The following is a 22,344-nucleotide window of genomic DNA, read 5'->3' on the forward strand; positions in this document are numbered from 1 at the left end:
TAATTTAGTAAAACACGGTAACTAACGCAAACAAATTAACACTTAAGAGTATCTTATTATCATAATGCAATTAAAAAAGATAATATTGCAACTATGGGAATTATAAAAGACTGATTACCAGAGAGAAGTTATTTAGTGTTACGATAACTGATGTTTGCCCCTAATGTTAAAGTGATGCCAGAAAACTATATTTCTGTTCCTCAAAAAATATTCCAGAAATATGAAAATGGTGTCAAACTGACGGTTTTGTTTTTACGGAGCTTCGACGTGTTGTTTAAGAATTGATATATCTTATAAACAAGATCAGCGCCACAGAACGCATACTATATGTAACTCTAGAAAAACCCGAGTAATTGTTTTAAAGCAGAATCAATATTAACAAGCGCCTATCCCAATAATTATACGGTGCAATTAACTCTCTTAACGATACAATCAGCTGATCTTAATGCATTATAGACATGGGCGTTGTATTTCTACTGTTGGTTTGTCTGAAAACACATTGCCTCAGCCTGAAGATGCCACACCTGTCTGATGGTAGTGTGTCTCATGTCTGAGGAATTTGGACACGCACACACATGCACACACACACACATGGACACACGCACACACACGCACACACGCACACACACACACAGACACACACATGGACACACACACACACACGAACACACACACACACACGCACATGGACACACGCACACACACACGGACACACACATGGACACACACACACACACATGGACACACACACACACAGAGACACACAAACACAGAGAAACACACACACGGAGACACACACACAGAGGGAGACACACACACGGAGACAGAGATAAACACACAGAGACACGGAGATACACACACATACGGAAACACACACACACACACACACAGAGAAACACACAGAGGGAGACACACACGGAGACAGAGATAAACACATAGACACGGAGATACACATACGGAGACACACACACACACAGAGAGAAACACACACACGGAGACACATAAGGAGAAACACACACGGAGATACACACGGAAACACACACACACGGAGACACATAAGGAGACACACACACACAGAGACACACAAACACACACAGAGAAACACACACACGGAGACACATAAGGAGACCCACACACGGAGATACACACACACGGAGACACCTAAGGAGACACACACACGGAGACACATAAGGAGACACACACACGGAGATACACACACACGGAGACACAGAAGGAGACACACACACGGAGACACATACACACAGAGATACACACACACAGACACACCCAGAGACACACACACACTTCTTAAGTGTTTAACAACGGAGATCAGCGAGTTAAACCCTGGCAGCGGATCGTGTGATTATCATTCCATCATGGAGAAAGAAACAACCCTCGAGCATCAAGGAAAGAAGACAAAAAAACGTCCAACACAACGGCTTAATAAATACTATACTCTTTATTTAAATATTGTACAGATCTGAGAATGTTGTTTCTTTACAGAGCTTCATTGACCTGTACACGCAGAAATATATACAGACACGGGCTCCGTTTGTAACAAAGGGTCAGAGGCGTCAGGCAGGAAGAGCAGCTGAGATTGTCCTAAAATATATTTTTTTTAAAAGGTAAATACTTTTTCAACCTGGACGTTATTTCCCGTTTAATTTGGACATTTCTGTAATTGGTGCAGGTGTTAAAGAATGTATCGTAATCCTTTGCTCTGAAGTGGAAGCAGTACTCAGATCCTTGACTTAAGTAAACGTAGAAATACTTTTGTACGAAAATACTCATCATTACAATCGAGCTGAAAGAAGGTACTTAGTGTGCAGAATGGATCTTTTCAAAGCATTAAATACCTACATAATATTACATTATCCTGTTTATATCACTTACCTGTACATGAAAAGGTATTTTAATGTTGTTACTAAGGGTGCATTCACACCTAATAGTCCGCTCTCTGGTGCGCACCAGACCACAGTTTGTTAGGCCTACGTTGTTTCATTTTCCAGAAGGTTCGGTTTGCGTTCACACGGCAAAACTCAAACGGACTATAAACTTTAAACACAAGTCATGTGCTCGGAAATGCTGTTCAACCATTGGTCAGACATTAAGGGGGTAAAAACGCAAATCCCGGCAATTTCTACCGGAGCCTCCGCCATGGAGCATCGGCACTTTCGGCAGGTTGTTCTCATGCTGCTGTTAATCTGGAGATCAACAGACTCTAGCGGCCCGCGCATATGATTATATCATCAGACAACGTCCGTTAAAAAACATTATAACACATATTCTTTCACACAGTGACGTCACGAGCTACCCACAATGCAACGCGCGCCATATATATATATATATATAAATACGCCATTTTCCTGGAGGTGCAAATATAAACAGCTAGCTAACGTAGCCAGGCAGAGCGCACTAGGTTTTTTTTCTGAATTAACGACCGAAGAAATCGCTGCATGTCTTCGGATTACATCTCTGGACTTGAGGGGTGTGCTCTAGGTCGTTACCAGCGTAAACTAGAGCTGTGTGGGTTGTCGGATTGCCCTTACAGACTGCCTGCAGATGTATGGAAAAACGACCCTCGAAAGTGGCCTTCAGTCGATTTCTGGAAACACCAGGTGAATACCTCACTTGTCACAATAATATTATCATGCCATTGCATATATGTGGTATTTTAGAGTTGACTAGATATTAGGGGTGTAACGGTTCACAAACATTTCGGTTCGGTACGTACCTCGGTTTTTTGGTCACGGTTCGGTTCGGTACGTTTTCGGTACAGCAGAATTTTTTTTCACAGAACAAAACATATATATATATATATTTTTTATTATTATTAAACTGTGAATAATGTATTCACTCAAATAAATACAAAATATAATAAAATAAACATTAAGGTGCAGCATTTCGATGAACTGAAATAATCTGTATTTGAACTTTACTGTAGGCTACTAGTACTCACAAAACATAAACTATTAGTTTTGGGTTTTTAATTATTATTAAACTGTGAATATTCACTCAAATAAATACAAAATATAATAAAATAAACATTAAGGTGCAGCTTTTCGATGAACTGAAATAATCTGTATTTGAACTGTACTAGCACCTAAGCAGCCAGTTTGACATTAGGACTTGCTTGTCATTGTATTTTCATGTTTTTTTAAAGAAAAATGAACTTGTCCACATTGCTTGCCGAAAGGGCAGATCTGCTGGCACTAACAATGTCTCCTGCTGTGGAGAACACCCTCTCGCTAGGGACAGAGGTAGCAGATACAGCCAGGTAGCGCTTTGCTAACATGGCAACATAAGGATATTTGGCGTTTGTAATAGCTTTGGCTCGGTCTGAACTCTCTGCGAGTGGTGGAGGCTTAAATGCTAGTGGGAGTTGGATTTGCACTTCAGTCTTTTTTCTTTTGGTACCGGTGATATTCACGTTCGGGTGATGCCTTTTCAAGAGTGTGCAAGTTTGATGTATTGCCAGCCGCGTAACCAATTTTAGTTGAACAATGCCGACAAACAGCTTTGGTTCGGTCCACCTGTCTTTGTCCTTCATCCTTGTACGTAACTGCGAAACCAAAATGTTCCCAAACCGGAGACTTCAATGATGCTGGAGGATTTTCGAGCTCAACTTTATCTGCGTTCGCCATTAATTTTCGACAGTTCCTCAAATTACTGACTACATTTGACGCATCCCTCTGACCAGCTCTCATAGTATGCCTCTCATCCAATGAAATGACTTGCTCGCTCTATGACGCGTTGAACCCAATGTGACCAAATTACTCTGAATGCTGCGACGCAGCACCTGAGATTACTTCCAAAAAGTTGTTCACGTTCTCAATTTTTTACGTTTAACGTTATATTCGTTCGGTACACTTCGGTACACACCTGTACCGAACCGAAGGGCCCGTACCGAATAATTTCGGTACGGGTACGTGTACCGTTACACCCCTACTAGATATTGATTAAGGCAATAGACTATGATATTCAGTACAGGAAGCTTAGCAACACCTAGACGGTGTACGGCTAAACCCTCGGCCTGCTTGCACCTCGCGTAAAATGGCAGATACCGGAAGTACGGTGTCGCCCTCGGCCCAATACCCGTATGTGTGTGTGAAAGAATAATGAGAAGTTCTGCAGTAAGGAGGGGCGATTCACCGACGACAGGTGTTCTTACTTCTATGTAGCTCACGGAGAATTGTTACGTTACACGACACTGTTCAACACTTCATTCTGCTTCACTCTTTAACTAAACAACCGCGGGTGTCTTGAAAGACTCTTTCGCTAAAGATTTTTGAAGACATCCGCGTTCTTGTGACACGTAAATACTACGCTTGTGTCTGACAACATTATATAAAGGACACTACAGAGAAATTAAACTATTTCCTTTACCTTTTACTCTGTGTTTTAGTGTGTAAACGTGAGGGAGAGTTGTTACAGTTTGTTGTGTTGTGGTACAGAAAGTGAGATATTTAGATTTGACATATCATTGCCAAATATTACGTTTATTTTGCCGCAAACTTACAGAACGAGACATTTCCGAGTGAGACTAACACACCTTAATAAAGTGGAAGTAAAGAGAACATGTATCTTTCTCTGTAGGGTCGTGTTTACCATGTTGTCAGACACTAATAATATCAATTTAAGTGGAAGAAAAACAACTTTTACCGGACGTTCATCGAAGAAAACTGATTAAATTGCAGCCCTTACCCAATTACAAGTCACTTTGACATTGGCTCACAAGGTCCAGGTTGAAACATATTTAAAATACCCTTTAAAAAACCAACTTTTTTAATGTTCACTGCTCTTCCATGCCCATCAGCCCTCATCACAAAATGACACTTCAGTGGGAGTTTGTCACATAAAGTAGGAAACAGTCCGTTGAGCAGATTGTAAACAGAGATCCACAGGGAGGACTCTCTAAATGGCTTCATCACTATTCCTAAGCGCCTCCTGACTCTTATAGAGGAAGCAGAATTCAGGATGTGGTCTTATATGTGTTGTTAAAACAGCAGTGCATGATGGGTAATCTGTCTATGGCTACTTATAACAGTTTTAGGATTCCTGCGCCTGGCACAAAGTCGGGGCTTTTAGGATTTATGAGCGTGTGACGTGTCAACACACCTGATACAAGGCACATCTTTATAACGTTACACTAAATATGGGTTTCAATAAGAAGTATTTTAACTGTGGCAGAGTTAGATGGAGAGCCCACATCTACAGGAGAGGATACGGGCCACATGTAAACATTTCAAGAATTCAGAAAATAAAGTTTAAAGTATGAATTCTGAGTTTTAAGTCAGAGTTTGGGGGAATTAGGTCTAGACTCTCAGAATAAAATGTGAAATCTAAATTCCAAATTCTGGGTTTAAAGTCTGAATTTTAAAGAACAAAGTCTGGATTTTGAGTTTCAAGTCAAATTATGATTTTTAAGTCCGAGTTAAACGTCTGAAATTATAAAGTCAAAATAATGGGAATGAAGTCAGCATTTTGAGTTAAGGGTCCACATTTAAGAGATTCAGGATTCTGAGTTTTAAGTCTGAATTGAGTTTAAAGACCAAATTCTGAATTTAAACCCAGAAATGTGAGTTTCAAATCCAACTTCTAAGAATAAAGTGGCAATTTTTGAGTTGAATCGAGTCATAATTGAAGTTAAAAGTAAAAATTGTGAGTTTAAAGTCTAAAGTTGTGAGTTTAAAGTCTTAAGTTGTGAGTTTAAAGTCTAAAGTTGTGAGTTTAAAGTCTAAAGTTGTGAGTTTAAAGTCTAAAGTTGTGAGTTTAAAGTCTAAAGTTGTGAGTTTAAAGTCTAAAAGTTGTGAGTTTAAAGTCTATGGTTGTGAGTTTAAAGTCTAAAGTTGTGAGTTTAAAGTCTAAAGTTGTGAGTTTAAAGTCTAAAGTTGTGAGTTTAAAGTCTTAAGTTGTGAGTTTAAAGTCTAAAGTTGTGAGTTTAAAGTCTTAAGTTGTGAGTTTAAAGTCTTAAGTTGTGAGTTTAAAGTCTGGTTGTGAGTTTAAAGTCTATGGTTGTGAGTTTAAAGTCTAAAGTTGAGTTTAAAGTCTTAAGTTGTGAATTTAAAATCTAAAGTTGTGAGTTTAAAATCTTAAGTTGTGAGTTTAAAGTCTAAAGTTGAGAGTTTAAAGTCTAAAGTTGTGAGTTTAAAGTCTAAAGTTGAGAGTTTAAAGTTGTGAATTTAAAATCTTAAGTTGTGAGTTTAAAGTCTAAAGTTGAGTTTAAAATCTTAAGTTGTGAATTTAAAGTCTAAAGTTGTGAATTTAAAGTCTAAAGTTGTGAATTTAAAGCCCTGAAGTTATGAAAAGAAAGTTCAATGTTTGAATTTCGGTAAAAAGTCAGAATTCCGAACTTCAAAAGTCTAAATTCTCAAAGAAACACATTTTCACATGTGGCTCTAATGCTCCTCTGTATACATCTATGAAACACACAAAGACCAATCCTCACATGAAACCTTCCCGATGTGCCGTCAGAGCTCTACAGAAGGAGGGAGAGAACAAGAACGTTTCTAAATCTAAATTAAATCCCACTGAACAGAGAATACAAAAAGAAACGACCAGAGTTTTTCCGATATGCTTCTCAAGCTTTGTGCGTTTCTACGGCCAAATCCAGCCCAGTGGAAACATCCTCAGAAACCCAGAAACCCAGACTCCAGCAGCAGCCGTGACTTTAAAGGTTGGGCGTCAGACTTTCTGAATATAAAATCCTCGTTTTAAATATGAAGTAACAAAATGTGTGCAATCCCAGCTCGTCTTGTTGGATAGAAACCTACCACAGATGCAGAGATGTCTTTTTTGTATATCTTACGAAACATCCCAGAACAGCACACATCCTACTTTTAAACATTCGCCTACCCCTTGGTCTCTTCCCAGCTGGACGTGCCTTGAACACCTCCATAGGGAGGCGCCCAGGTGGCATCCTAACTAGGTGCCCGAACCACCTCAACTGGCTCCTTTTGACGCAAAGGAGGAGCGGCTCAACTCCGAGTCCCTCCCTGATGACCGAACTTCTCACCTTATCCCTAAGGGAGACACCAGCCACCCTGCGGAGAAAACCCATCTTGGCCGCTTGTATCCGCGATCTCGTTCTTTCGGTCATGACCCATCCTTCATGACCATAGGTGAGGGTAGGAACGAAAATGGCCCGGTAGACAGAGAGCTTTGCCTTCTGGCTCAGCTCCCTTTTCGTCACAACGGTGCGGTAAAGCGACTGCAGTACCGCTCCCCCGATTCTCCGGCCCATCTTACGCTCCATTGTTCCCTCACTCGAGAACAAGACCCCGAGATACTTGAACTCCTTTACTTGGGGTAAGGACTCATTCCCTACTTGGAGTGGACAGTCCATCGGTTTCCTGCTGAGAACCATGGCCTCAGATTTGGAGGTGCTGATCCTCATCCCAGCCGCTTCACACTCGGTTGCGAACCGAATCGGTTTATCTGTTGTGTTGCATTAATTTTGTCCTGTAAAAATTATGTTTTTATTCTAGTTACTAAGGCTGTGCAATTAATCGTATTTTAATCTCGATTTTGGCTTGCAACGATTACAAAAACAACGTAATCGAAATAAAACAATTATTATTTTTATAAAAATTAAATAAATAATGTACTTATTTCTTTTTCAAATTCTTTTTTTTTATTGGTTCTTCAGTTGAATTATACTTAAAGTTCAGGGTAATCAACTGTTAAAAACTGTTCATATATATATTTTTCAATAAATGTATGTAAGTGGAAGTAAATGGATAATCATGTTTTTATAATTTTAAAATCAATTATTGACCAAAATAATCGTGATTATGATTTTTGCCATAATCGCACAGCCCTACTAGGTACACGTCTTTTTGACAAATAAAAATGGGAGAACATGACGGCTGTGAGCGTGAATTACACCGTCTTGAGACATGCAGTTTGTAAGATGTGTTTCTTTCGTGAAATGCAACGTGAATATTAGAGATACCATGTCCTCTGTTATCCAGTGCTATGCAGCAGAGAGGGTAAGATTATGTTTGTTACATTTATAGTTAGTTTTTACCAGATAAAATGGCTTTAAAAGCATTTGTTATCCAAAAATGAGGAGGGAAATAATATCTTTCCAGTAGATGAAGACTGTTGGTTTAAAGTTTATGTTGTTGGCAGTCAAAGATTATGAAGGGCTGTTTCATGACTAAGGTGTTGTTGTTTCCCTGGCACAAAAACATTGATTTAGCGCAGAATTTCCCAATCGGTGCATCCCTTCCTGACGCTGCCGTCTCCTGTGCAGATCTCTACTGACATGGAGCACCTTTAACAGTCGAGCACCGTCCGTCTGCCCCTCCTCCCAACAAACCTCCATCAGACACCGTTTATCCTCGTCTGTTGATCCTCAGGAAAAGGACTACACTCAGCAGCCGGTCCCAGTGTCTGTCCTCTGCCCCCCCCCCCCCCTCCTCTGTTATCCAGCCTCTCTCCGGAGAAGAGTCTTTTTTGGGGGGTCAGCTGGAGAGCCAGTGCATGCTGGGAAGAATCTGTCCTTCATCCTGGCCAGCAGGAATCAAAGCAGTCCATCAGCTGCAGACTCTAGTCGGTGTATTCAGCCACTATAGAGAGCAGCACTGTGATGTCATCAGGCTTCCCCCCTGCACACAAACACATCTGTTAGGGTGTTTGGAGAAAACATGTATGTACAATAGAGTGGTGGAGGGATGTCTTATTTCTGTAGCGGACCCTGAAGGCAGCATCTGACTGGTGCCCTCTACAAAAAGCTAATTTGATTTCTCTATTTGATTTTGGTTTATTTCAGATAATAATCTCGACGTTTATGATACTTATATGTTTTCATCAGCAGGATAATCTCCACATTTTAACACAACTTAGAATTTTTTAAGTTAAAAGCTAATGTTGGGCTATAAAGGAACTACAGTACCTTCACATGACTTCACGTCACCACCCCTAAGCTAAAGGAGGCTAATGTTGGGCTATAAAGGAACTACAGCACGGTCACATGACTTCATGTCATCACCGCTAAGCTAAATGCGGCTAATGTTGGGCTATAAAGGAACTACAGCACGGTCACATGACTTCACGTCACCACCGCTAAGCTAAATGCGGCTAATGTTGGGCTATAAAGGAACTACAGCACGGTCACATGACTTCACGTCACCACCGCTAAGCTAAAGGCGGCTAATGTTGGGCTATAAAGGAACTACAGCACGGTCACATGACTTCATGTCATCACCGCTAAGCTAAATGCGGCTAATGTTGGGCTATAAAGGAACTACAGCACGGTCACATGACTTCACGTCACCACCGCTAAGCTAAAGGCGGCTAATGTTGGGCTATAAAGGAACTACAGCACGGTCACATGACTTCACGTCACCACCGCTAAGCTAAAGGCAGCTAATGTTGGGCTATAAAGGAACTACAGCACGGTCACATGACTTCACGTCACCACCGCTAAGCTAAAGGCAGCTAATGTTGGGCTATAAAGGAACTACAGCACGGTCACATGACTTCACGTCACCACCGTTAAGCTAAAGGCGGCTAATGTTGGGCTATAAAGGAACTACAGCACGGTCACATGACTTCACGTCACCACCACTAAGCTAAATGCGGCTAATGTTGGGCTATAAAGGAACTACAGCACGGTCACATGACTTCACGTCACCACCGCTAAGCTAAAGGTGGCTAATGTTGGGCTATAAAGGAACTACAGCACGGTCACATGACTTCAAGTCATCACCGCTAAGCTAAATGCGGCTAATGTTGGGCTATAAAGGAACTACAGCACGGTTACATGACTTCACGTCACCACCGCTAAGCTAAAGGCGGCTAATGTTGGGCTATAAAGGAACTACAGCACGGTCACATGACTTCACGTCACCACCGCTAAGCTAAAGGCAGCTAATGTTGGGCTATAAAGGAACTACAGCACGGTCACATGACTTCACGTCACCACCGCTAAGCTAAAGGCGGCTAATATTGGGCGTGATGACGTTTAGTCGTCTCATTTAGACACTTGTTAACAACCGCAGTATTTCAATTCACCCGTGGGGTATTTACTGACATATTTTATATCGTAGGAGAAAACATGTGTTGACCACAGACCTTATTTCAGGATAACAACCAATGACACATTCAGAAAACCATTGACCTACAGACCAGGGGACAGAATATGCTAAAATGCTGACTGCAGAACCTACGAGTGTTGTTTATATTACAGCTGTCGCACGTACCTCTCACGTTGAGGCCGTTGTCGCAGGCGAACTGAGCGAAAGGCGACATGTAGTTTGGATCGTACGCCAGGACGTGGGCCTGCTCGGCGATGCTGCGCGCCGTCTGCTGAACGCTCTCTATGTTCGTGTTCTGAGGAGCAGAAACACACAGGCATGAAGATCCATCATTCAATTCAAGATTCAAAGCTTTATTGTCATGTGCACAGAAGCTACAGTGTAAATATGGCAATGAAAAACTGAAGTCACAGGCTCCTCCAACAGAGCAACGTGAATATATGTAATTCCTACAATGTTTATATATTATAGTGTAAAATATGACTAATACCAATGTAGATGTATGGCTTTCGTAACTGTGACACAACCTAACAAAAGGTCAAGTGAAAGTAAGTACGAATTTTCCTCGTAAAAGTAAATATACTTAGTGACTGTACTCTACTACTAAACAATATTTATATATACCTACACGAGTAACATATGACTTTTGTCAAACATTTCTGGTTCAACAACAACCTTAAATCCTGCATATACATGTATATAAATAAACCCACATGCTTAAACCCATCTGTAAATGACTACACACGTCATATTTCTGATTCCACATCCACCTTTCCCCCCGTTGTCCTCACCTTGAGTTTCTTGAGCTCCTGCAGGATCATGTAGTCGGGCATGTTGTCGAAGAGGCCGTCGCTCGCCGTGAGGATGATGTCTCCGAGCTGCACGTCGAACGAAGAGCTGTCTGCCGCCTCCGGACTACACACACACAACACACCATGTATACATCACTTCAGGGGACATTACATTGACTTACATGCATTTCCTGGAGACTTATCCTAACCTTAACCATAACACGCCTAACCCTAAAATTAATGATTCCCCTTATGGGGACCTCCATTTTGTCCCCATAAGGGAGGCGAGTCCCCACACGTGACTCTGCAAACAGATTTCGGTCCCCACAAGGATGGTAATGCTAGGACACACACACCTTTTGCTACATCGCTTAAACACGCTTCCTTCTGGATATGGAAAGGATTCTCTGAAATAAAAATAAATGTGGGAAAATATGGGGCCCTTTTTTCAAATGTGTTAAGAGGATAAAGTTCCCAATCATTCCCGATTAAACTTTTGCATTTTGGAGGGGTCCCAACCAAAGGTCGCGTTAACCGAATATATTCCGTCTATGACGGAATTCTTTTGACAATGACAGAAAAATCTGAAAGCAGTCCGTCATTTTGACGGATTAGAACAAACTCAGAACAGGGCCAAAGTTTCCCCGCAGCAGGGCTCCGGTGTTATGCCCTTATGTCGTTTCCAGACCTAACTATGCCGTACAAATCATTGAAATGTCTGGGAGTTTATGCTTTACGCTGTGGCGCGCTCCCGCGAGGTGCAGTGGGCGTGCACAACACGGCATAACACCTAAACTAACATTAGGCGCTTTCACACCGGAGTACTTTTCCCAGTATAGTTTCTAAAATTTGCGTTCACACCAAAAAAATCCGGAACTAGAATTTAGTTCATGAACCTTTCCACCCCCTTTTCCGTCCCTGCTAGAGAGCAGGTACTTTCGTGGGAGAAAAAGGTTCCCATTTCTGATTGGCTGGGCGGATTGCAAACCACGCCCCGTAAAACTCCCAAAACGTTTTGTGAAGCCGCCATTTTATTTACCTTGCATTAGCATTAGCATTAGCCCAGCGCCCAAACGCAGAGAGACTAACTTATGGCAACACACAAGAAAACATGGGAGCGGTGGAGATGTCGGCGTTCTGGCGATTTACTCGGAAGGCACTCGAGGTAATTCCACCCATCCAGCTCACAGGCTGTGAAACTAAGTGCGTCAAAGCGAGGTTGTGACCGCATTAATTCCTCCCGTCTAAGCTTCTCTCTCCTGTTAAACCTGACCCGTCTGACCTGATACATCCATCTGAACCTCTGACCGGCTTCTCCTCCAGGAATAATCACACATTACTCTGCCGCTGGGAACATCTAAAGAACGCCAAAACGGCTCCTGATATTTCACCCTAATTACAGAGAACGTGTGCGGGACAAATGAAAGGAATCACCACATGGAGTTGATTTGGTCGCAGAGTCAGTGTCAATATCAGTTCCACGAAGATGTTCTAACCCCCCTCCCATAAATGTTATTAATGACTGTCTGCATCAGGATATATATCTGATCCCTCAGGAACAGCCTGTCCTTGGACGACTGTCTCATTCCTGTAGCTACATGCATTGCAGATGCATTATGGGTATATTTAAAGCGGAACTATCAGATAACCCTTCTCCGATGTGCTGCATCACGTCGTTTAAAGAGGTTTTATAGTGTGTTCTATAGGTTCTAGTGCATGTAAATGGCCTGCAGAGGCTAAAATCCCTGTGTTCTCTCACACACATAATGAAAAATGTCCGTCCCAATTCCTCAAAGTAACTTGTTTCTTCAGTCTAATACCCAAAGATATTTATTTAAATGTGACATAAAAAAGAAAAAGTGGAAATCCTGTCATTTGAGAGGCTGAAAATCGCAATTTCTGAAATCTTAGCATTAAAATGTTTATAAATGATTAAAGGATTATCATCAAAATACTTCTGGATAAATCTTAATAATCAATACGATTATTAATTTTAGCAGCCGACTTCTTTTAGACTAAACAGCTGCATCATTAATAAAGAAACTAAAGCAATACTGTCTGTTGATTGTATGTATAGAGGATATACATATTTATACATATTTGTATATTTGTATTCGGGATTGTTGGAAACGTTATTTCGATCTCTGTCTGTACAAACACACGGAAAAATTGACATTAAAGTTGACTTTTTGACTTTGAACTATGTAAAGAATTGTTAGTTGTAGACTTAATCAAGACGCATCAAATCTTTTATTTAACTTTCGAGGAACACTTTTCTTCTTCTCTGCAGAGGAGGAATGTTGTTTGTGCGTTTCTGTTTCGACCCTTGCTCTCTTTTCAATGTGCTGCTCACTTAGTCCTTCAGGATTGAAAGATTAATCTGCTGTTAATCACTGAGGGGGTAAACCCTTCTTGATAATAACACACTCATTCTGCGCATGCACTTCAGGTTCCTCTTGTGCTTGTGATGCTTTTAAGAGGCTCATAATAATCTTGTGTGAGCAGTCAGTCTGAGTGAAGGCGTCTGAGCGGCTGCCTGTGAACTCAGCGGTTTGTCGCTCTCAGACTTTGACCGGGTTTAGGGACGAGAAGCTTGGCAGACGTCCATCGCTCAGCCTGAAAGCGTCCTGACGTCTGCAGAGCTGCACGTGGCTACACCACAACACTGCAGACATGCACAGAGACACACCAGGGACAAAGTGTCCTGCCGCTGATGTGTCTCTTGCACTATTAGTATGTTGCATTGTTGGGGCTTTCATTGCCAAACCCTACAGTGTAGCGGTTTTGAATACATCACAATAAAGCCTTTATATCTTGATACCAGAATGAAGAAGTTAGTACCAATGATAGGGACATTCCACGACTCTCGATACCAGTTAATGCTCCATGGAAATTGCAATAAAGACTTGAGCAATTTTCAGGGAGCACAATATTGGTAAAAAAGCTAAAATGTGTTCAAATATTGTTTTGAATAATCAGGTATAGTATAGCTGCGGATAAATGTTGGCCTACAAACAAACTTAACTGCTTCACAGAAGAAAGTTCAATACATATATGTAAAAATCCATCCTATTGATTTATCCTTCCATCAAATGAAGTAATCTGATCCCCACGAGGTGTATTCAGGTCGGTGTGTGTGTGTGAGCAGGTGTGTGTGTGTTGGTGTCTCACCTGTCGCTGAGCACGGCCCCCTCGGCTCCCGGGGGGGCGATGGACAGCTGGAAGGGCGTGTTGAAGTAGTGCTGCTGCTCGTCGGAGCGATGCACCACCTCCCCCCCCCGCACCACCAGGAACCCAGAGTCCCCGAGGTTAGCCGTGTGCAGACGGTGGCTCCGCCGGTCCAGAACCACGATGCAGGCCGTGCTGCTGCCTGCACACACACACACACACACACTAGCTGGCTCTAGACGAATGCAAAAGCTAAACCACAGAACATTTGCTAAAAACTTAAATCATTTACATTTGGTGTTGGAGAACTTTTTGTGTGTTATATTTTCATGTTGGCTTCAACCATGTCGAGTTGCAAGTATGTTGACATTTAGGTGGGAGATACGACACTATTACAGGAGAGCAACCAAAAGCACACACCTAGACAACATCTATGACGTATATGTGGTCATTGCTTGAAATGTTACTGCAGAAGTGTTATACTTTGAATACGTTTCTCTTCAGTGCCTGATGGAAACAAAGCTGCAACCATCCTTTAAACTTGATGTGTTACTAGTCTCCCCATTAGCACGAGCATATCAGAGTTTTTAACACTTTAAACCTCGTTTCAGTTGATTAGAATGTTGCATAGAGAAAACCCTTCTAATACCTTCCTGAGTGTGTCACATGTAAGTCTTTCCCTCCAAACTTCCTACAGCTACATATCTTAGCAGCTTTCTCTCCGTTTATGGAAACAAACCCCGCTAAAGGTCTGGAGCCTGAATACACAAACTTGACATACCACAATCAGCGTCAAGTTGTGCTACAGAGCAGAACCAGCAGCGGGCCATGGACATGGAGCAGCCACACCCTGCTGGTGATTCATCCTCTGAACCAAAACACGCTCTGGGATCAACCTTGAAGCCCCTCACGCTCGGTGACTCACTCTCTCCCTTTCTCTCTGCAGCAGCACAATAACTCTGCGGTGCTCGAGCTGCACAACACAGAGCTGTTCCCCGGCTGCACATGTGATGACGGGCTGGAAAAGTACTGACACTCGCAGAGGAAGAAACATTGATCCAGCGAGTGTTGGTGCTTTGTTGTGAGGGAGGTTAGTGCTCCGAGGGGCAGGTCGGGACTTCTTAATAGGATCGGGATGTTCTGACTCACGATGTAAGAATCCGTGTCCAGCCGACACTGAACTTAAACAGGCGGGACAAACAAGTTAACCCTGAACAGAGAGCTCTGACTCAAACCACAGCGTGGAACATCTCTCTCAGAATGGGCTGCACAGCAGAGGGACTGCATGGACGTTAGAGAGCTTTGGTTTTACAGCGGGGTTGTGTGAGGATACTTATGCCTGCAGGAGATTACAGTTAGAAGATACTGCATGGATGCAAAAGCTTTTATTTGTTCTGTCTGTCTCCAAACTAGGGGGCGTAACTATTGATAAGTCACCTCACATGACCCCACTTCTGAACACACTAAATACCCTGAGAGGTGAGAGGAGTGCCAGATCCTGCTGACTGAATTTAATACAAATAGAAAGGAAGGAGACCTCGTTTATAAAACCATAGACGTCTATTCAAATCAACAATAATGTCTCTGCTGTACTCATATCCTAATTACATTATTTGGAGTGTCCTGCCTTCTTTAATGTGTATTATGAACAGGTGGAGGAGACTCTCGTTGCTCACCCAGCAGCGGCACTTTGTTCTGCAGCAGCTCATAGTAGCTGCTGGTGAGGACCCCCACCGGGTTACTGGGGACGAAGCGGCCCTCCTTCACCAGCCGCTCACACGTCTTCATCAGCGTCCCCGAGAACTGAGACGGGTCCACTCCATAGTCCCGCCAGCCGCCCACTCCATCTGCCACACCTGCCGGGATACACAAGGGTTTCGAATGATTAAGGTTAAGACGTTCACCAACACGACGAAAGGACAGGCGTACATGAACAGGGAAGATTCTGTGAGTAGCTTTTTAATATGACGAACCATTTGAAATGCAAGTACATACAAAAGTAAAGAGGTTTAATTGTCCAAGTTGCAGTTGAAACAGATACGTTTTCAGTCTGCACGTTTTATTTTTGATTAATCGGTTGCTTGGTTACTTGATTTATCTCCGAGTTGTGTGATGGGTCTATACTAATGTCAGAAATCGTATAAAAGCCCAAGATGGCTTTCTGAAAATGTCCTATTTTCTAGAAAGCCTAAAAGAACAATTGAAATGAACAAAGGAGTAAGGAAACTAGAACATATTGACATTTGAGAAGCTGGGATGACAACAGGTTGACCTTTTTCCTTTAAAAGAAAATACGTAAACCAATGATTGATGCTTTTAAAATGACAGAAGAGTTTGTCAACAGGTCACGTGACGCCAAGCCAAATAACAATCATCCTTCACATATCTCAAGACTTGTTCTACGAGTAAGATATCTTGGGAGGAACAGTGACATGCAGCTGCAGACACAACAACAATGGCCACTTTCACCAAGACACAGAAAGGACATCAAGTACAGGACAAAGACGCACGTTAAGGAGCTGAAGGAAATGTCCCAGAACAAAGCGTGTGACCAATTCAACTAACAAGTAGCAAGAGTCCTTTCAAAGAATTGAACATAAGTACATGTTCTATCTCCTGTAGTTCAGTGCACTCTAACCCTGCTGATAACACATAACCTCTCTGATTCCCAAATGCACAGAAACTCTTTCTATAGAAGCGTGGTCTGTTTTGCAGGATAATGTGAGCCCTAGTCTCGTTCCCCTGGGAGCACATGGTCTGCCGGAAGGTTTCCCTAGAGAGGGAGCGTCAGTGTCGTTCCTCCCAGGACTGAGTGACCATACAAGGCTGGATCTCTGGGTCTCAGCCGGAGCCAGAACTCAGACACAGACACACAACTCTGCCACTGATGGACCTACACAAAATGCACTGGACTGTCCAAAGGATGTCTCGATTTCTACTTGTGCATCTTCTTGATTGACGCATCAACACAGATATGACGGTTTTAAATGTGTGCTAAAGAGTCGTTTAATCAACCCTGAACTGAGCAGATTTTTAAAGCCAGCATTTATTTTGATTACATGTCACTTGTTAGACGCTGTTATCCAAAGCGACTTACATACTCAACACTGTGGACAATCCCCACAGGAACAATTTGGGGTGAAGGGTCTCAGGGACACAACGACATGCTGACTGCAGTGGGGTTTGAACCCCTGATCCCAACACCAACGCACTACCCACTGCGCCACACGCCTCCATGTGAGGAATGGATGGACCAGGGCATGGTTAGGCAATACTGAACTACATGTAAATAAACTATTAGATTCAGGATATTCTGCAGCAGTAGCTTGTTGGTGGTTCAACTGCATCGTGATTCAAGTAGAAACACATTGTTGGTGAAGTTGGGTGCTGAAGCCATACAAGGATAGGAATGTTTGTTTGCCAGCTAAATTGAGTTTGACACAACAGCTATAAAAGGCAGTGCTGGAAAGTACACTCAAGTACTGACCTGAGTATTCACATGTTATGCAAGACGAAAAAATGTAGACCCATCTTCACTAGCGGCAACAAGAAGCAATGTAAACATAAACGCATCAATATGTCCAATAGTATAAACATATATGATTCGGCTTCTTGAGTTCTTTTTCTGCCCTTAAGGCATATCTTGATGCAAATACGTCTATGTAGTGTTACTTAGATTCAATTATGAATGCATTGATTTTTCCAGCCTGTCAAATATTCAGATGTCCTGTTTTCCTGTTTTATATCAAATTGAAGTGAATATTTGTGGGTTTTGGACCGAAAACACGACTTTTAAAGACTTTGGAAACTGAGATGGATTTTTTTTTTCATTTAAAACATTTTTAAGGCCAAACCATGAATCGAGAAATAGTCCATAGATGAATCACTAAGGAAACCAAACAGAGTTCTTTCACATAATCAAACAGTGCATGTTAGGCACACTGATGAAATACTATGGCTTCAAAGCATCTGTGATTACCTCAAATGCATGAAAAGCTTCCCAGTGCAAAACGATGTACTGCATGATTTACAAATACTTGTCATTGAGTATTATTACACTGGTGGTATATGAATACTTTTGGCATCTGCTTTGAAAAAGTATTATTGTGTTCCGACTAGTGTTGCACGGTGTACCGATACTTGAAAGGTACCGCGATACCCTGCCGTTAAAAACGTTACGATTCCTCCGTTTCATTAGTATCGGTACTTAAGAATGACGGGGAAAAGTACTCCGGTGAGAAAGCGCTGTTTTAATAAGAGCCGTGTGTTCAGCGCTCTGCTTCCACTCCCTGCAGCCGTGCCTGCAGTCCCTCCCCTCTCAAGCACGCTCTAAGTCCCTCCCCCTCAAGCACGCTCTACGTCCCTCCCGCCTCAAGCACGCTCTAAGTCCCTCCCCTCTCAAGCACGCTCTCAGTCCCCCCCCTCTCAAGCACGCTCTAAGTCCCTCCCCTCTCAAGCACGCTCTAAGTCCCTCCCCTCTCAAGCACGCTCTAAGTCCCTCCCCTCTCAAGCACGCTCTAAGTCCCTCCCCTCTCAAGCACGCTCTAAGTCCCTCCCCTCTCAAGCACGCTCTAAGTCCCTCCCCTCTCAAGCACGCTCTAAGTCCCTCCCCTCTCAAGCACGCTCTAAGTCCCTCCCCTCTCAAGCACGCTCTAAGTCCCTCCCCTCTCAAGCACGCTCTAAGTCCTCCCCTCTCAAGCACGCTCTAAGTCCCTCCCCTCTCAAGCACGCTCTAAGTCCCTCCCCTCTCAAGCACGCTAAGTCCCCCCTCTCTCAAGCACGCTCTAAGTCCCTCCCTCTCAAGCACGCTCTAAGTCCCTCCCCCCTGCAGCCGTGCCTGCAGTCCCTCCCCTCTCAAGCACGCTCTAAGTCCCTCCCCCTCAAGCACGCTCTAAGTCCCACTCCTCTCAAGCACGCTCTAAGTCCCTCCCCTCTCAAGCACGCTCTAAGTCCCTCCCCTCTCAAGCACGCTCTAAGTCCCTCCCCTCTCAAGCACGCCCTAAGTCCCTCCCCTCTCAAGCACGCTCTAAGTCCCTCCCCTCTCAAGCACGCTCTAAGTCCCTCCCCTCTCAAGCACGCTCTAAGTCCCTCCCCTCTCAAGCACGCTCTAAGTCCCTCCCCTCTCAAGCACGCTCTAAGTCCCTCCCCTCTCAAGCACGCTCTAAGTCCCTCCCCTCTCAAGCACGCTCTAAGTCCCTCCCCTCTCAAGCACGCTCCAAGTCCTCCCCTCTCAAGCACGCTCTAAGTCCCTCCCCTCTCAAGCACGCTCTAAGTCCCTCCCCTCTCAAGCACGCTAAGTCCCCCCTCTCTCAAGCACGCTCTAAGTCCCTCCCTCTCACGCACGCTCTAAGTCCCTCCCCTCTCAAGCACGCTCTAAGTCCCTCCCCTCTCAAGCACGCTCTAAGTCCCTCCCCTCTCAAGCACGCTCTAAGTCCCTCCCCTCCAAGCACGCTCTAAGTCCTCCCTCTCAAGCACGCTCTAAGTCCCTCCCCTTCTCAAGCACGCTCTAAGTCCCTCCCTCTCAAGCACGCTCTAAGTCCCTCCCCTCTCAAGCACGCTCTAAGTCCTCCCCTCTCAAGCACGCTCTAAGTCCCCCCCCTCTCAAGCACGCTCTAAGTCCCTCCCTCTCAAGCACGCTCTAAGTCCCTCCCCTCTCAAGCACGCTCTAAGTCCCTCCCCTCTCAAGCACGCTCTAAGTCCTCCCCTCTCAAGCACGCTCTAAGTCCCCCCCTCTCAACACGCTCTAAGTCTCCTCCCTCTCAAGCACCCTCTCAAGTCCCTCCCCTCTCAAGCACGCTCTAAGTCCCTCCCCTCTCAACACGCTCTAAGTCCCTCCCCTCTCAAGCACGCTCTAAGTCCTCCCCTCTCAAGCACGCTCTAAGTCCCTCCCCTCTCAAGCACGCTCTAAGTCCCTCCCCTCTCAAGCACGCTCTAAGTCCCTCCCTCTCAAGCACGCTCTAAGTCCCTCCCCTCTCAAGCACTCTAAGCCTCCCTCTCACTCAGCACGCTAAGTCCCTCCCCTCTCAAGCACGCTCTAATCCCTCCCCTCTCAAGCACGCTCTAATTCCCCCTCTCAAGCACGCTCTAAGTCCCTCCCCTCTCAAGCATGCTCTATGTCCCTCCTCTCTGAAGCACGCTCTAAGTCCCTCCCCTCTCAAGCACGCTCTAAGTCCCTCCCCTCTCAAGCACGCTCTAAGTCCCTCCTCTCTCTCGTGCACGCGCTAGCTGCCAGAGCATGTGAGAAAGCGAGAAGCATGGCTGCGAGTGGGAGTGCAGCTGCGCCTCGGCTTGTTGACAAAAAAGACGCCAGAAGCGAAAAACAAAAAAGTTGTTTATTGATGATGCTTAAATTGTATTTAATACAAATTATAGTCATTTATTTTATTTATTGTTCTCATTGTTTAAAAGTTTGTGTTATGGTTATGGTGTGAAATAAGGCACAATAATTACATTTAAGACCGTTTCCCTTTTTTTAAGAAAAGTATCGAAAAATAATCGGAATCGCAATTCTTGACTTGGTATCGGTATCGAAACCAAAATGTTGGTATCGTGACAACACTAGTTCCGACAGCATGTATACAGTTCTCCGTTTGAAAGACTGTTTCTACATTTGTTTTGATAATTTTCTGACCAAGCGTATTTGAAGCTAATGGACTTCAGGATTCTTGCCGTTCTGAATGTGTCTCCTTGGCACTTACTCTACAGCATTTCGCATGAGATAGATAGACAGATACTTTCATTCATCCCACATTGGAGAACTCTTCAGCTAAATGTAATTCTGAGAAAGAGACTGTTTACCTTTAACCCCATTCACCGTCACAGCCAGTGGTATTAGTGGTAACTGAGTAGATTTACTCAAGTACTGTCCTCGAGTACAATTTTGAGGGACTTTACTTGATTATTTCCATTTTTGTATAATTTGTGCTTCAACTCCACATAATTTCAGAGGTAAACACAACAGTGTACTTCTACTCCACTACATGTATTTAATACCTCTAGTTACTTCACAGATGTGGATGAATGATGGTAAATATAATCAAGTGTTGAATCAGACTTTAGTTCCACCTGGAGTAAATCCACCAGCTACCCTGCAGTATACAAAGTACTTCAAACTAGCTGCACCTTTACCAGCTTTGAGAACACTTTCATGATCAATCATTATAAAACATATCATATATATTATTCTGAAATGGACCAATCTGCACAACGACTGCTTTTACTGTCTTTCACTATATGTAGATGAGAATACTTTTACTTGAACATTTTGAATGCAGGACTTTTACTTTTTCCTACACTCTGGTACTTCTACTTTTACTCAAGAACCAGATCTGAGTACTTCCTCCTCTGAGTGTTATTCAGCCATCCCATTGTTTTGGTTATTGTCTCCTCTCAACTCACACCAGACATCGGCGGACCTGTGTCGGGCGATGAAGCACGCGTCGTCCCCCATAACACATCCCTTTCTTCAGGATGCCTTTTCCGAAAGTCCCTTCCCCGAAAGCCGCGCTCGCCGTCACCAGGCTGTAGTCGCGGCCGTCAGTCTGAGAGAGTCCGCCGATGACAGCTCTGGCTAGCAGTCTACCGTACGTAGGACAAGCACGGACAACATCACCCACCAACCCGGGCTCCCACGTCCAAACCCGGCCAGATGAGCAGAGGGAAGCTGCTTGGCTTAGCGGCTAACGAGTGGCTAACCAAACCGCCGAAACAACAGGCTAGCGGAGGGAACCTGCTTAGCTTATCGGCTAAACGTGCTAACAATGCTAACCAACCGCCGACAACAAAAACAACCGCTGTCAAGTAACGTCAACGGTTCTTTGAGCTTTTTGTTCTGTTGCGTGATATCCAAGGGGAGAACAATCACATTAAAACAGTCGCCTCTTCCGCTCCAGAAGACCCGTAAGTGTTGCTTCTTCTTCGCAGCCATAGTGGCCAATTAAGCCGTCCAGACACACTATAACACCAAAGTGATGTGTGTGTGTCTGCTTCACACACACTCCGAGCTGCTAGCGAGGTCTTGTGGACTGCTCTGACGTCAGACCCCATTACACAATCTGCGTTTCCTTATAAGGAAGTGCGGAAACCTCCTACTTTAATAAATAAATGCTATCTTTTGAAACAAATGGATCCAAATTCCAAGCGTATGACGTCAAACAGCCAATAAAAAAAATACATGAAATAAATTAATATATACAAAAAATACATTAATAAAATAAAAATAAATATGTTGTTATTAAAACTTTTTTTGGTGTAATGTCATTTTTAATTATGCAATTGTATTTGTTTACATGCACTTCACACTCCTATTAACACATGTCATCTTTTTATTGTAAAACTTTCTT

The 22,344-nt window shown here is 43.5% G+C and overlaps 1 protein-coding gene across 1 annotated transcript; it reads right to left on the bottom strand.

Annotated features, from left to right (window-relative positions):
• Window positions 1–7,243: 7,243 nt before the first annotated feature.
• LOC117539052 (protein phosphatase PTC7 homolog) lies at window positions 7,244–21,929 on the bottom strand. The gene is given in 8 exon segments (XM_034205065.1): window positions 7,244–8,612; window positions 10,209–10,338; window positions 10,835–10,958; window positions 14,006–14,204; window positions 15,679–15,858; window positions 21,401–21,449; window positions 21,451–21,681; window positions 21,900–21,929. Coding segments are annotated over 8 exon segments (1,002 nt in total). The 3' UTR covers window positions 7,244–8,553.
• Window positions 21,930–22,344: the final 415 nt, after the last annotated feature.

Source organism: Gymnodraco acuticeps, unplaced genomic scaffold, assembly GCF_902827175.1.
Source record: "Gymnodraco acuticeps unplaced genomic scaffold, fGymAcu1.1, whole genome shotgun sequence".
NCBI lineage: Eukaryota > Metazoa > Chordata > Actinopteri > Perciformes > Bathydraconidae > Gymnodraco > Gymnodraco acuticeps.